Genomic DNA, 16,176 nt, shown 5'->3' with positions numbered 1-16,176 from the left:
TGTTGTTCTCAGATATAACCAACCTGAAGCGAATACAACTATTTATGCTTAGCTGGTGTTTCTTCTAATGCTTACTCATTACAGGTAGAAATTAACACACACTAGAAAACAGTACTACAGTGTGCTATTGAACATACAATAGTAATTACAACTTCTTCTCAAACTTCTAATCTTCTCAAATTAGTGTACTTTATAATTAAAAATAAAACTGGGTCTATGCAATTCATACCTGAGGCCCAATGAATACCCTATATTTATTGTCTGGACTGTCTCCTCCTATCAAGAAAGAATTCGGTCCTATCTGCTGTAAGAGGTACAATCTGGCCCTCATGACCTTGTTGACCCGCCGATTTGTTTCCTCAGGACTATATGGTGAGAAGCCATCTGGAGATGGAGCTCTTCGTGGTGGTGTTATTCGTCCACTCTGAAACTTATAACCGATTTATTTCAATTAGCTTCCAATAACGTTGCCAAAGGAATTCAACCTCCACTCTCCCAATATAGAAATGTTTTACATTGCCCACTGTGTCTGTCATATCTGTTAAGTTGTAAAGGAAGAACTTGTGATCTACTAGTTACCCACCATATTTTGATAGTACAGAAATGATACCATCACTTCCAAACAATTGCAGAAAATAAAAATTTCTATGCTAGTATTCTCAGACGTTATTCAAATTATGGCTACTACTTTTTAAACCCACGCCATCCCCTTCATGTTCAGAATGAAGACACCTGTAGAGGCTTACATTAAGTTTCTTTTTAAAAGAATATTAAATGTAGTAGCAGCAATAGACACAAGATAGCAGGTAAAACAGTCAATGACACAGAAATGTAACTAAAGGAGTCAGATCAAAACATCCATTGCTCCAAAATCTGCTGGAACAAAATGGACTTCAATAATGCACTACAGTATCAGGGATGAAGCCTGAGCTTCTTGGGTAGGAAATCCCAGCATCTATGTAGTTGCTGCCAACTGAACCTAAGCTGGTGCCAAGACCTGCAAGCAGGATCTCCCCTGCTTACCAAAATGGATAGACAGGAGTAGATATACTTGAAATATCATGGCAATAGGCTATACCCTGTCACATAAGAGAAGGGGTTGGCAAATTTTTTCAGCAGGGGGCCGGTCCACTGTCCCTCAGACCTTGTGGGGGGCCGGACTATAATTTGGGGGGGGGAGAGAATGAGGGACGATGAGCAGCATGCAAAAGGGCTCTGGAGAGGGGCTGCTTTAAATGGCCGCTTGAGAGGGGCGCTCAGCCAACCACGGCTCCTGTGTCTTGTGAGCGGCAGGGGGCGGCAGCAGGATGATGAGCGGCGCGCAAAAGGGCTCCGGAGAGGGGCTGGCACCAACAAAGCCCAGCCCCCTTCCTCCTTTAGGCAGGGCGGGGAGAAGCCAGGAGGAGGGAGGGAGGAGGCGCCGCCGCCGCGGTGTGTGGGGAATGGAGCAGCCCGAATGATCAGAATCAGATCCACGCAACAAGTCCCGGACCATCCACAGGCCGGATCCAGAAGGCAATTGGGCCGGATTCGGCCCCTGGGCCTTAGTTTGCCAACCCATGCATAAGAGCTTTTAACTTACAGGCACAGGAGATAACCTTTTCCTTCTTACACCTGGTGATTCCGATTTAACCGCCCTAGATGAGGATGAAGAGGAACTGCTAGGAGAAGGGCTCCGCCTCCCCTTCTGAGTAGGTGAAGTAGCACTTGTTTGTCCCTCAGAAACAGGCTCCGTTGCTGCTTTGTTTGCTTCACAGCCATCACCTTTTATCGGTATTGGTTTTACTACCTTTTCAAGAAAGATATGAAGTGATTTATGGTTACCTAAAGGTCTTCTTAAAAGAAAAGAAAAGATTCACAGTGAAGTTCTGGGTATACAAATATTTACTGGATTCACACCAAAACCTGTTAGTTTATTCTCAGTGCTTATGAGATTCTATTTCAAGTCAAAAGAACGTCTGCTCCAGGCAGATGATGTTCACCTGGCAAAATGAAAACCTGCCAGATCCAATATGGGGGATTGGTAGTCTTGGTAACCAAGGTCTGAATACCTGGAAAGAAGTATACTGTAACCTTCACTACTGGGTAAACAAACAACTTTTTTTTTTTAAAGGACTCCAAAGTGCCTCAAAGCTTGAAAAAGCTTTTCTTTTGCAACTGCGGGCAAAGTGATATCACACAGTTTTGGAAAAGAAGTTTGCCATATAGTTAGGGGTGACTTGCAGTATGAGAAATGTTAGTCCAAACCCTTCTTGGCTGTTTACTAATAAAACAGTTCTTTATATAACTGCCATATTTATCAAATCATATTTTTGTGGAATGTCTGTTAAAAGTGGTGAGTATCTCTCTTCTTCCACTGCACAGCCCACTTTCCTATTCCTTTCTGCACATTATAAAACTTGCTGGTAAGGCCTCACCTTTGCTCTTCTCATTGTGTACTGCCTGACCAGGATGTTAGTATACAAAATATTTTTAAAAAATAGTTCCGCCACCTTTGCCAGATCCTTATTTTTTACGCTTGCTGGCTATGAATATGAATATGTGTTTTTTCCCCTCCAAGAGAGTAAATTTAAAATGCTAACGATAGAGGGCAGTGTTGTAGTTATTTTGAGCAATACAAATGTAAGTTGGAGTTGACTTCCACAATATGCAGTAGACTTGTACATTGTTAGGAATTTAAAGCTTCGCAATCAGCAATTCACAGAAATTAATCAAGAGGAATTACAAGACAAGAGATACCCAGATGTTAACACTAAGGTTCTGCGGTGCAAGAATCAGCAATCAGGCTTTTTAAAAGCATAAACACCAGTGCCTTTTTCTGGAGCATTACTTACCACAGGGCCTCTCCTACTCCTCCTTTCAAGCCATTCATGCTTCCAAGCAGGCATACATGTTGCCTTGAGTTTCTCCCTGATCATGCGCTCTTCTGGGCGGTCATCCATTTTCTGCAGCCCCCTGAGGGTTTCTTTATTCTCCATGTCACGACTACAGTGAAGAAAAAGCAGAGGCCATAAATGTGATTGTCAATAAACACAGTGGCATGCTTAACCCTTGAACCACCATATTTTACTCCCCCTGTAATTGCTAAACGGTTGATTTCAGCAACAGATGAAAACCTCTTAAACTAATGCAGGCATTCTGCTACCCCGTTATTTGGAATGCATCTACTCCAAATACAAAACATCAAGCATGAAAGAAAAGCTGTTTTAGTAGACCTTTTAAAAAAAAAAAGAAGAATTCCCTCAAGCTACTGACCTACCATAGCCTGATAATAAACACATGGTTCTTAAGACATGGGGCTGCAATCACAGGAAGTTTCTGAACAACCTTTGACATGAATTGTGCATGTGATTTTAAGTTATTTTAAACTGTTTTAACACTCTGCTTTAATTGCTGTAACCTGCCCCGGGACTTTAGGATGGTGGGTGGGTAAGATTAACAGAAGCAACAAGACCATGATTAAAAACGGTGACTCTAATTAAACCCACTCCTAAGCTAATAACAATCTTCCTGCACATCTGAAAATAGAATTCTCTTGCCACTCAAAAAGTATAAACTACTTAAAATGAACTAGTTAATGTACTTAAGTATCAGCTGCTCCTCTGCCAAATATAGAATCAATTTATATTCCATGTTTGTCCATATTATAAACTACCATAGTCATGATGAAAGTCACTGTTTGTATAGACTACATCAGTTGAAGTTTAAAAACCCCATAATCAACCACAGCAGCAATCATTGTCAGCATCCATCATCACTGATGCTCTGTAGTCTTGAGATTAATGATTGCACAAAAAACAGCCTCAAATGCACCTACCCATTTATATACAAATTTTAGTTTATACATGAACAAACACACACACCTTACTAAATGGCAAAAGCAAATCATGAGCGACATTCTTGTTACTGTTTCACAACTCTGGGACACAAAACAGCTTGCCATTTTTAACTTTGAGCAACCAGTTGGGGTACAGCAATATATATTAAAATATTAAATGCTGCAAAGTTCCCCGACCACCCAAAAAGTTCAAGAATGATTCTGTATTTGCTTGAACCTTCTGTTACATTCCCCCCCAACTCCATGTGTGCCCTTTATATATAGATATTAGATAGATGGATAGATGCATACACACTATTAATCAGAGGGGAAAGAAGGACAAAGACAAAGATGTTTCTTCTTTTCATTCTCCATCTTCACCATTTACTTTATACTAAGGAGATACAGGTATGGAAGCTAGATTCCCCATATATATATATATATATATATATATATGGCTAGATCAGTAACTGGAGGGGGGAAACAGATGTGCATTCAAATATGCACCTGAGTATGGATGTCTCCTATGACAGCGGCACTGCTTTCAGTGGGATGTGCATCTAGAATGCCTCCAAAATGTGGATGCAAATCCTCATCCACATTCTGGATGTGCATCCAAAGGAACATCCCATTGAAAGCAATGGTATTGAGACAGCATCAATATCCACACCTGTCCGAGATAAACAAATGTTACATATTGGTTCACAGGTGCTGCAACCGGGGTTCAAAATTAGCAGGAAGCCAGGCACATTTTGCACCTGAAGATTCTCTATTTGCGAGCAGCTCAAAAAGTCTGGGTGCCCTTTTTTTGCACCTGGCTGACACTCAAGGATTACTGAAATGTATGTACTTTGAAGCCTCAAAGTATATGTTAAGGATAGACAATATGCTAAGGAGTTTAACAATAAAGAGTAGAGTGTTTTGAAAACTGAAGTATGGTACCAATATTTTTATTGTAAACACCAAATTAAACATGCATTAACAATTTCTGTTTAAAATGTGATATTAACAATGTGTCACTTATGTGAATTGTGTATTAGTTCATGCTTATGAAAATAATAAAAGTGTTGCCGACACCCCCACCCCAAATAGCGACTAGATATTCTGTTTTGGTGCCCGCAACCCCTAGGTCCCAGGAGCCATTTGGTTCCTAGATTTTCTAACACTGGCTACAACATAACTTCCTCCTCTTTCCTCTGCATCCCCTTTACGCCACTTGATTCTTTTCAGGATGGCTCAAAAAGAAAATCATATCCACAAAATTTGCTTCTGGAATCTTTAAAAAAAATAATATTTCCCTGTATCTCTCATCCTAATATATAAAGGAATCCATTCCTTCCTTGACCTGGGTACTCAGTGCATCTACACATAATAGACACATTTTACTATTGGGGGAAGAATTGCTGAAATATTAGGATTACCATCAATATAACTAGAAAGAATATGCTAGATATTCTTCCAGTGCAAACTAAAATAAAATTACAGCTGTATTTCTATGAGATCTGATATACTGCACCATGAAAATCCTTTGCAAAAAGGATACTAAGGCAGCCAAAGACTCAACCACATTCTTCCGTGTGTTCTCATGTCCACTGTTGACTTCTCAGCCGATATAAAAAAGTACTTGGACAAGCATTTATTAACAATGTACTCTAGCAGTGAAAGCTTCACAATCTTTACTTGTTCTCTCTCTCTCTCCCTCTCTAAAAAAATGCCAACAGAAACTAGCTTCTTCTCATGTGACAGTAAATCCAATCTGTTCTTGTTTACACAAAATATAACAGTTATTTAAAGGGAGGTGGGAATTACCGGCTGAAAAGAGTTCTCTCTCAGATATAGATAATAAAAATTATTTTTACAGCTTGTCTATCTGAAACCAAGAATGACCTTCAATGTTGCAGATTCAAAATGCTCAGATTCAAATTGCATGTTCATCCAAGTATGCAAGCGGTCAATTTCTGAATATCTGAACTTCAGAACCAAAACAAAGGCAGCAGACAGAAAGCAACATCACTACTGGATACAAGTGAGAACACAGCTTCAAGGTCTTTAAGTTTCATTTGGCAATGTAACATCTTTCATGTTATTCACATTTGTCTACGATCTTGTTGCAAAACGGAGTTATGTTAAATAAATAAAGTGCCAAGCACATAATAATAGTTGTTGTTGTTACTGTTCAGTCGTTTAGTCATGTCCGACTCTTCATGACCCCATGGACCAGAGCACGCCAGGCACCCCTGTCTTCCACTGCCTTCCAGAGTTTCGTCAAATTCATGTTGGTAGTTTCAAGAACACTGTCCAACCATCTCGTCCTCTGTCATCCCCTTCTCCTTGTGCCCTCAATCTTTCCCAACATCAGGGTCTTTGCCAGGGAGTCTTCTCTTCTCATGAGGTGGCCAAAGTATTGGAGCCTCAGCTTCATGATCTGTCCTTCCAGTGAGCACTCAGGGCTGATTTTCTTAAGAATGGATAGGTTTGATCTTCTTGCAGTCCATGGGACTCTCAAGAGTCTCCTCCAGCACCACAATTCAAAAGCATCAATTCTTCGGCAATCAGCCTTTTTTATGGTCCAGCTCTCACTTCCATACATCACTACAGGGAAAACCATAGGTTTAACTATACGGATTTTTGTTAGCAAGGTGATGTCTCTGCTTTTTAAGATGCTGTCTAGGTTTGTCATCGCTTTTCTCCCAAGAAGCAGGCGTCTTTGAATTTTGTGCCTGCTGTCACCATCTGCAGTGATCATGGAGTCCAAGAAGGTAAAATCTGTCACTGCCTCCATTTCTTCCCCTTCTATTTGCCTGGAAAATCTGTCACAGCCTCCATTACTTCCCCTTCTATTTACCAGGATGTGATGGGACCAGTGGCCATGATCTTAGTTTTTTTGATGTTGAGCTTCAGACCATATTTTGCACTATCCTCTTTCACCCTCATTAAGAGGTTTTTAAATTCCTCCTCACTTTCTGCCATCAAAGTTGTGTCATCTGCATATCTGAGGTTGATATTTCTTCCAGCAATCTTAATTCCGGAATTAAGAATTAACCACATAATAGATAGGTAAGCAATTGAACCCAGGCAAAGCCCAGAGCTGATGGAATTGACTTAAATAGAAAATCCTATCTAGTCTTGTCCCTATTTGCAGGAGACAAAGCTTTTAGCTGGGATGTGGCCCACTCGGCTGGCTCTGCCCCTTCTTGTCTGCCATGCCCAGGTTCCTATATGTGTACTCTGAGGAAGAGAGGAATAAACAAGAAGGAAAGAAAGGAAACGAGCAGTTTGGGCATGAAAATTATGCTGTGGGCCAAAGAACAGGCTGCAGTAAGGGAGTGGCCAAGCCTGAAGGGGCAAGCTGACTGGTTGCCTGGGGGAGCTAAGCAGGAAAGCAGTGAAGGGTGGAATGGGTGGGAGAAAAGATAGGAAAATTATATTGTGGACCAAGGGATGGATATCACTGGGGGACAAACTGGCTGCTTGCTGGCAGAGGCCTGATGGGAGCACTGAAGGTGAAAGGAATGGGCAGAAAAGGAACAGAAAAATGGGAAAGCAAATTGGGTGGCATCTGGGGAAAAAAATGTTTTGGAAACAGGAGCAAGTGCAAGCCAAACTTCACCTAATTTGCTGTTCCTTGCAGACACCATACTGTTAGAGCAAGCAATAGTATGTTCAGTGATGCTTTTTCCTAAAGCGTGGTTTTCACTTAGTCCATGTAGTAAAGGGAGGGAGGAGCCTTGCAGCTATCCTGACTGCCATCTCCTGTGTGTGACTAGTGAGAGGAAGGGGGGCAGAAAGGAAGCAATCCTGTTACCACTACCCACTTTTGGCTCTGGCTACTACACTTCGGATCAGATGCAGCTCCTGGCTGACTTAGTCGGTGGGTCCATGGCCTTTCATAGGATTTCTATATTTCTATATTTTCTTTCTATATTTCTATAGGATTTCTATATATAGATACATACACCTGTTGAGGAAGTTTTTAAACAAAACCTAGACAAGTAAGCAACTTTGTCTTGTAAGCTGTACCATGCAAGTATTTAATGGATCTATAGTAAAAAAAATTAAAAAGCAGCTTCATCCCCATAATATTTTGTGTCAGTTTAAAAGAGCCATGCTGTTTAATTGTGTTTTATTCACTATGCGCTAAGTAAAAATACTCATTCAGATGAACTAGTCAGATAAATAGTTCCAGATTCTTAACAAAGGGGAAGACAGAAAATAGTCACATGAGCAAAACTTTTAGTATTTAATAAATAGACATGGGCTGTGCTCACACAGCTTTAAAATTAAAAGGAACAGAAGTATAGTAAACCCACAAAGTATGTGGGAGTTATGTTCCAGGGATAATGCCTAAAGCAAAAATCACGTATAGCCAAAACATATTGGGTTCAAAGCCAGGTGGAATTGTCAAAGTCTTTTTTCCCAGGTGTCCACCCTCTTTCTTATTTTTTTTTGGGGGGGGGGGGAATTGCCACGTGCATAAAGCTGAACGTGCAAAAGTTAAATGAACGTAAGTTGCAGGCTTACTGTACACCAGTCATAGAAAATACCTTTTAATCAAATATTTGGAGCAAAAGGATCCTCAGGGCAGCAAACATTTAAACATATATATTTAAACAATGTACAGCAAATTATATAGCTGTTAACAGAAGAATCCAAGTTCCCAGCAGAAAAGCACCTAGCAAAGGAACTGAGGAAATACATTATTTTGGCTCAGAGAAAATAAAAAGTATTTTGAGAGAGCTATGCATTTGCCTCTGTCAGAAATCCACCTAAGGAGAGGGACTGAAAATTCCTGGAAGTTCCAAACCTCAGTGCACTGTTGAGAAGGCCCCATCACAGATTATCTTCTACCAGCTAGTTTCAAATGTGCTTAGCAGTTAACGTGAGAAAGAGTAAATTGTGCATCAAAAGATTTGAATCTATTTAACTTGTAAAGTTCAGTTCCTATTGCCCAATTGCTATTGCCTGTTTTAGTTAATATTTGCAACGTTTCACCCACATTCAAACTACATGTGTGTCTTCAGCATTTTGCTGATAATGTACTCCTAGACTCTGGATGACCTCACTCAGCAGTTCAATGCAGATATTAAACAGCATGAAGGATAAAATCGAACCCTGAGAAACCGCACATTGAAGGCTGCATGGGGCCTAACAGCACTCCCCAAGCACCACTCTCTGGAATTGATAATACAAGTAGGACCGGAACCACTGCAAAGCAGTGGCACCCACCACTAACTTGGACAGCCACTCCAGAAGGAGATCATGGTCGATAGCATTGAAAGCTGTTGAGAATTAATGAGGAAAATTAACAAGGATACATTTCCCCCCGTTTCTCTCAACAGATGTCATCAGGTGACTAGTTGACCAAAGCAGCGTCTGTGCTAAACCTGGTCCTAAACCCCAAATGAAATGGATCTAGAAAATCAGTTTCCTCCAAGAGCACCTGGAAATTCTAACTATTTCTTTAATGGGAGATTTGTTTTATGCTGGCATATGTTGTTTATGTTGGTAGACAGACCACATATAATGGATATGATTCAACTTCTGTGCAGTATTAATCATATGATGTCAATAATAGAAGCATGTGTTTTAAATAAATTCTTCTTTAAAAACCTATTTAGTTTACTGAAAACACTTGCATTTGACAGAGGACAATATGATAATGTCCAATAATAATTTTAAAGTACAGGCAATACAAGTTGCAATATGTAGAGAAGGCATTGCTTCTGCCATCAGCAAGAAAACTAAGGATCCAGGAAGAACATCAAAACCAGAAAGAACCCTTGGCTGCAACAGCAAGCTGCTCTTGAACTGCAGAAGCAAAAGGAACCACACCAATTCCCAGACACACAAACAGGGGTTTTAAAACTGCAGACACTGTCAACAGATGACACATGAGTGTACAGAGAGTTCTATTTGCTACGTAAAGGGGGAGGGTTCTTCATTTAGCTTGGGTATCCAAGCGCACATCCAACTGGGACGACCTGGAGATCTCTGGGTGCCAGGTTGGTGGCTGACATCTCTATCTGGCTGAACAACAACGGGCCCAGGACAGAAGCCTGTGGCCATGTGCAGCACTCCACTTGTCATTTTCCCCCAGGATTCTTAGGAACCATCAGTGAGCACTGTTTGGGTTCAGTAAGTCGACCAGCTACAAATCCACCTAACAGTTATCTCATCCAGCCCACATTTTACCAGCTTCTCCACAATAATATAATGGGGGACTCTGTCAAAAGTCTTGGGAAAGGGGCTTGAATGTGTAGTTACTATGCAACTCCAGACATTCTTGGTATAAACTGATTACCTGGTTTTAGGCTCAGGTTTCAGCACAGACTTGGTTGCCAAGATGGAATAACTTTGCCAAGGGAAGGACAGTGGGCACACTACCCTGATCATTTTCCTAGAACACTTGGCAATCTGACGCCATTGATCATAGTATCCTACTAGATAGGGCATCTGGACTGAGGAGACTCCTTGGGTAGCCAATTCCAGAGGTCCATTTTGGATCCATGACATTTACGCTATGGAGTTCCACAGAGTTTAATCTCATATCCTGTGCTCTTTAGCACATACATGAAATCTAACTGAGATTGCATGGAAATCTGCAGTAGAGTTATCGGCATGCTGATGACACTCAGCTCTACTCCTTCTCATCATATTCAGGTTAGGCAGTTCAGGTACTCAATCAAGCATATGAGATGTGCAATGAACACTAGTAAACTGAAGATAAATGCAGAAAGGATCGTGGTATTTTTGGGTGGCAAGTTAATCTCCCCAGGGAGGTGCTGTTGAACCTGTTCTGGACAGGACTCCCCTTCCCCAGGAGAACAAGGTTGCAGTTTAAGGGAGCTAAAGTGTCACCTATTACATGCTGCACCTTCTATCAGCTGCGAGGTCCTCCTAAGACAGAGATAGCCTAGTCAGTGTCATTCATGTCCTGAAAACCTTCAGATTAAACAACGAAAATGTGTTATATGTAGGAGGGGTTGTGAAGACTTCTTGAAAACTTAATTTAGCCCACAATGCAGAAAACTGAGCTTGGTTATAAAGAACAGCTCTCACAACTGTGCTTGCTACTGGTCCATTTCCAGGCAGAATTCAAAGGGTTGCTGATCACTTTAAATGCCTTTGGACTTGAATATAAATTCATTCATAATTAGTTTATGAATTGCCTTTCATAAAGTGCCAATCACACAATAAAAACAAAAATAGGTTTTAACACGATACAAAACACTGAAGACCGACACCTAAATAAATAAAGTTGGAAAACACTGTGAAAACAATATATATATAGTGTAGTTTCTGGAAACCACTAATAGTGGGCACATGTCATATCTCAGCAGAAACAATGTTATGCAAATCAGGGGTAGCCACACTGAAGCCCTGCTCCAATGTGCAATGGACTGGGTTTCATGTTTTAGGAACTTCCAAAAAGAAAAACCTACTGCGTATGTAAGGAGTAAGGCAGTCTCAAGCAACCAAAGTCTGGTAATTCCAGCAAACATTCGTTCCAATGATATTTTGGGCATTTATGCATATATTCTTCCTTGTGTCATCTATTCATTCACAGTCACTGGCCCAATCTATCTTTAATGGAGATGGCCATAAGTAGGAACAATGTGTAAGAGGCAAAAACAGAATAGAGAAGATATGCAGGTCTCTGAAAGCAGTCAGTTGGCAATTTTGATTAATCAGAGCCCTATTATTCATTTGCAATCCAAATGGTAATTAATCCAGTATGCAATCATTGCTTGTTCATATTCAGGGACAAAAGAAAATATTCATCCATTTTATTATTTTAGAATGATTCAGTGCAACCCACTGTATAATCATCTATTGCAAACAAACTTTATGCAAACTGTAAATACAAATAGATATTCTATAATATGTACACTCAAAGAGAATTTAATTTAATAAGACTACTGCACTCACAAACAGCTGGAGTAACTGTAGAAGGAAATTGTGCCTCTTCAGCCTAAGGATAATTTGACATTTAAAGAATGCAAAAGGCCACAAACACTAGCTTCTTTTGGATACACATTTCTGCAGACTAATAAGGTTTCATTATTTCTTTGCCACTTGCAGCTTGCAACAGAGGAGCCAGATTGTTAACACTATAATGCAGTCTATAAAATATGGTGGACTGAAACCAAATAAAGTTGATGTTTTTATTGACACTTTTTATTGACGTTTTTATTGTCCTCCTTGTAATTTTGCATGCTGGGTTTTTAGGGAACTGTGGTCTATAAATATTTTAATAAGTAACATAAATAAATAGGTGGATGAAAAAGGTAACTGTTAGGTGGATTTGTAGCTGGTTGACTGACTGAACCCAAGTGCTCACTAATTGTGCCTCATCATCCTGGAAAAAAGTGACATGTGGGGTTATTGTTCAACGTCTTTATAAACTACTTGGATGAAGGAATGGAGGGGATGTTCATCAAATTTGCAGATGACACCAAACTGGGAACAGTAGCTAACGCTGCAGGATACAGAACTGGGATTCAGGATTACATTAACAGATTGGAGAACTGGGTCCAAACAAACAAAATAAATTTAAAAGGAGCAAATGCAAGGTTACACAATTATGCACAGATTAACCAGCTGCACCAGTGTAACATGTGAGACACCTGGATTACTAGTAGTACATGTGAAAAGGATCTAGGGGTCTTGGTTAACCACAAGCTTAACATGAGTATGATGCAGAGACAAAAAAAGAGAGCTAATGCTATTCTAGGCTGCATCAAGAGAAGTATAGTTTCCCGATCAAGAAAGTAATAGTAGCACTCTCTTCTGCCTTGGTCAGACCATACCTGAAGTACTGTGTCCAGTTCTGGGTGTCACAATTTAAGAAGGATATGGACAAGCTGGAACGTGTGCAGAAGAGGGTGACCAAGATGATCAAGGGTCTGGAAACTAAGCCTTAAGAGCAATGCTTGATGGAATTGGGTATGGTTAGCCTGGGAAGGAGGAGACTGAGAGGAGAGATGATAGGCATCTTCAAATATCTCAAGGGCTGTCACATGGAAGACGAAGCAGGCTTGTTCTCTCCTGCTCTGGAGGGTAGGGCCCAAACCAATGGCTTTAAGTTACAAGAAAGAAGATTCCGACTAAACATCAGGAAGAACATTATGAAAGTAAGAGCTGTTCGACAGTGGAACAGACTCCCTTGGGAGGCTATGGACTCTCCTTCCTTGGATGTTTTTAAGTAGAGGCTAGATGGTCATGGATGCTTTAGCTGAGATTCCTGCATTGCAAGGAGTTGGACTAGATGACCTTTGGGATCCCTTCCAACTCTACACTTCTGTGATTCTAAGTTCTTGGAATATATAGAAGCTTCTATTACCAAAATAATGCTGCCAGACAAAATTATTCACACACAACCAGTTCAATGAACTACTTTAAAATTTTATATTATAAGTCAAGCCTGCTAGATTTTTAATTTTGCAATGCTGAGTGTGTCAACATGCAATATAAGGCCAGGAAAAAGCATATGCAGACTACTGAAGCCCTTAAGCCACCTTGCAAAGTTGTTAATCTAAATGCAAGTAATTATAATAGTGATGTTATGTTAGAGATTTTTCACACATGCCTGGAACTCCAAAGTTACACTTCCCATAGCAATAGTTCAGTCAACCTGCATAATTATATTTTCTAATAATGCATGTGTCATGGAGGAATTACAGCTAACATAACATTCAGTAATACAAGTGGGGCCCCATTATGGCAGCTGTGGGAACTTCCTGGTTTGAGCATACATGTAGAAATCACTACTACAAATAGCGCATCAAGCATCCCACATTTCAATTCTTGGGTTTAATCAAAGCTAATACAAGAATCCAGTATTTTAGTGACAGACAATTCCAGTGCACAAGAGCTAAGTCCTGGTTCCCTAGTATTTTCAAACACAGAAACAGCTTTGACATCCGTCTTTGAACAATGCAACAGCTCCCAGTTTATGCTGTCTATCTATGGAAATATTTGAATGATATTGTTTGCTCCATCTTAACTCTTAACTTTCCCCTAAGCAGGCAAGTGAATCTACTCTTTATAACAGTTTCAAGTGGCAAATCTTGGTGTAGTTTAAACTTCCCTTCCTTTCATCTTTCTAACCATGTGGTTTCTTCAGCAGCTCACTATCTACATCTAAAATATCAAAGCAAAAAGCACAACACACTTTGAGACAAAGCACCTACCATTTCAAGTATGTTGGAAGAAGTCCCTTTTGTTCCTCAAAGTTTTATTCTAAACACTTTCCAATGTAGTAATGAGAATACGTTGCTGAAGTTCAACAACCCTGCAGTGCACTTTACTGCTAATATTGTGGGTCAGATGTGAAAAGCTCAGGCTGGTTTGGATTCCCAGTCAAACATCACACATATGTGCCAAACATCACCCATACTGGTCAGCTTGCGTCGAAGGTGACTCTACTCAGTTTGCCCCTCAAACCTCCTCCATGACTAAATGAAGCATCCAATTGGATCCAGAACCTTCCATGACCCACTGACTTGCATGCAGTCTGGTTGCACTTCAAAATGTTTTTAAAAACTAAGAAAGTGCCCATGAAGTCCTAAATTAGAGCAGGGACCTTTGCTTTTTTTCAGAACTCTCCCCCTAAGCATCTGGCTCAGATAACCTACATATCAGGGATACACTGCAACATTTTATTGTAATCCTCCACTCCCTAGCTTAATTTCAGGGCATTTTTGGCACTCCCAATTTGCTTTATGAATGTAGGCCATGTGGGATGAACTCCTATTTCTTTTCAACAGCCTCCAAGAACATTCAGTTAGACAGAGAAGTCAGGATGCATTTCTTTCTTCTTTAACCCAATTTAAGTCGTCCTATTTAATTTCTTTTTTTCAAAAGAAAGTGAAGCTGTGTACAAAGAACACAGAAGAGTACCGTATTTTTCGCTCTATAACACGCACTCAACCATAACACGCACGTAGTTTTTAGAGGAGGAAAATCCGTAGGCATGCCACCCGTAGGCATTCCCTCCATAACACGCACAGACATTTCCCCTTACTTTTTAGGAGGAAAAAAGTGAGTGTTATGGTGCAAAAAATATGGTATATCCTCTAAAAGCTGTCCTTAAGATTAGCTATTTGGAAGATGTAGCATTTTACAAAATAGCATTTAATACACCATATATGAAGTCCTAAATATTTACAAGTATTTGTGACAATAACAGTCAGGTTCCCAGTTTTGTACAACACAGTTAAAAGTGTCTTCTTGCAATTTACAGAAAGCATTCAACATACAAAAGTTTGGTCAATTATTTTTAAATTAATGAAGCAGCTTCCCCTAATCTGGATTCAGTGTATTATAATTAATTTTCCAGTACATATGCTAATCCACTGTTCTTCTGAGTTCGGTAAGTCAAATATAGGGATTATCCTATTCTATTCTCACAACCACCCTGTAAATTGGTCAAGACTCTGACAAACACATTCTCTCTCTCTCTCTCTACAGGGAGCTCCATGGCTAAGCAGGATTTCAGCAAAGCCTTCCCATCCAAGTACAACACTATCTATACCATCACAATGGCTCTCTAGAAACAGTTTTCCCATTTATATCCCTGGATAGCACACAAGTACAGTGGTACCTCGCAAGACGAATGCCTCGCAAGACAAAAAACTCGCTAGACGAAAGGGTTTTTTGTTTTTTGAGCTGCTTCGCAAGACGATTTTCCCTATGGGCTTGCTTCGCAAGACGGAAACGTCTTGCAAGTTTGTTTCCTTTTTCTTAACACAGTTAATTGACTTCGAGGAGCAACTCATAGAACGCGGTGTGGTAGCCTTTTTTGAGGTTTTTAAAGACTTTGGTGATTTTTGAAGCTCTTCCAAAACTTTCCCGACACCGTGCTTTGCAAGACGAAAAAAATCGCAAGACGACAAAACTCGCGGAACGAATTAATTTCGTCTTGCGAGGCACCACTGTATAGCCAATTTTCTTATGAGGGTTTTCATCTAATACGTATTATACTGTACATACTTTTGTAGTCCTTCGTGAAACTCAAATTCAAACAAAATCAGATTGACACTGGTTGGATGTAGAAGAGCATTTTCCTAAATAATAAATTGCTTAGGAAATTAACATCTCTTGCGTTCTGTTCTTTCTGTTCACTTTTTTGTTTCAAGGATCACAAATCACAATACTTTCAAGATAAGGACTGCCAGTTATGTATGCTAATGTGTTACTTGAAAAGAGGGTTTGGGGGCATTTCACACTGATCAAGTCATAACAACCCCTACTATTGTGAACTGGCAATCTGCAAAGCCATAATTTAAAACCAATCCCCCAAAAACATGACAAACCAAGTCTGATACCTTGATTCATGATAGTGTTGCTGAGATGCT

General features: G+C 40.1%; 1 protein-coding gene across 2 annotated transcripts in view; it reads right to left on the bottom strand.

Annotated features, from left to right (window-relative positions):
* MAP3K1 (mitogen-activated protein kinase kinase kinase 1) overlaps positions 1–16,176 on the bottom strand; it is a 63,719-nt gene that overhangs the window by 27,681 nt on the left and 19,862 nt on the right. The window contains exons 2-4 of one of the 2 annotated variants that reach the window (XM_080972258.1): positions 2,835–2,985; positions 1,583–1,789; positions 230–424 (exon numbers count right to left, since the gene is read on the bottom strand). In XM_080972258.1, the coding sequence (XP_080828384.1) occupies positions 230–424; positions 1,583–1,789; positions 2,835–2,985 (553 nt within the window). Of the gene's footprint in view, positions 1–229; positions 431–1,582; positions 1,790–2,834; positions 2,986–16,176 lie in introns of both variants that reach the window. The other variant, XM_080972257.1, reaches the window with a different exon arrangement.

The sequence above is a fragment of the Podarcis pityusensis genome (assembly GCF_964106645.2).
Source record: "Podarcis pityusensis genome assembly, chromosome: 11".
Taxonomy (NCBI): Eukaryota; Metazoa; Chordata; class Lepidosauria; order Squamata; family Lacertidae; genus Podarcis; species Podarcis pityusensis.
The sequence above is the reverse complement of the archived record's forward strand: the minus strand, read 5'-3'. Positions and strand labels throughout refer to the sequence as shown.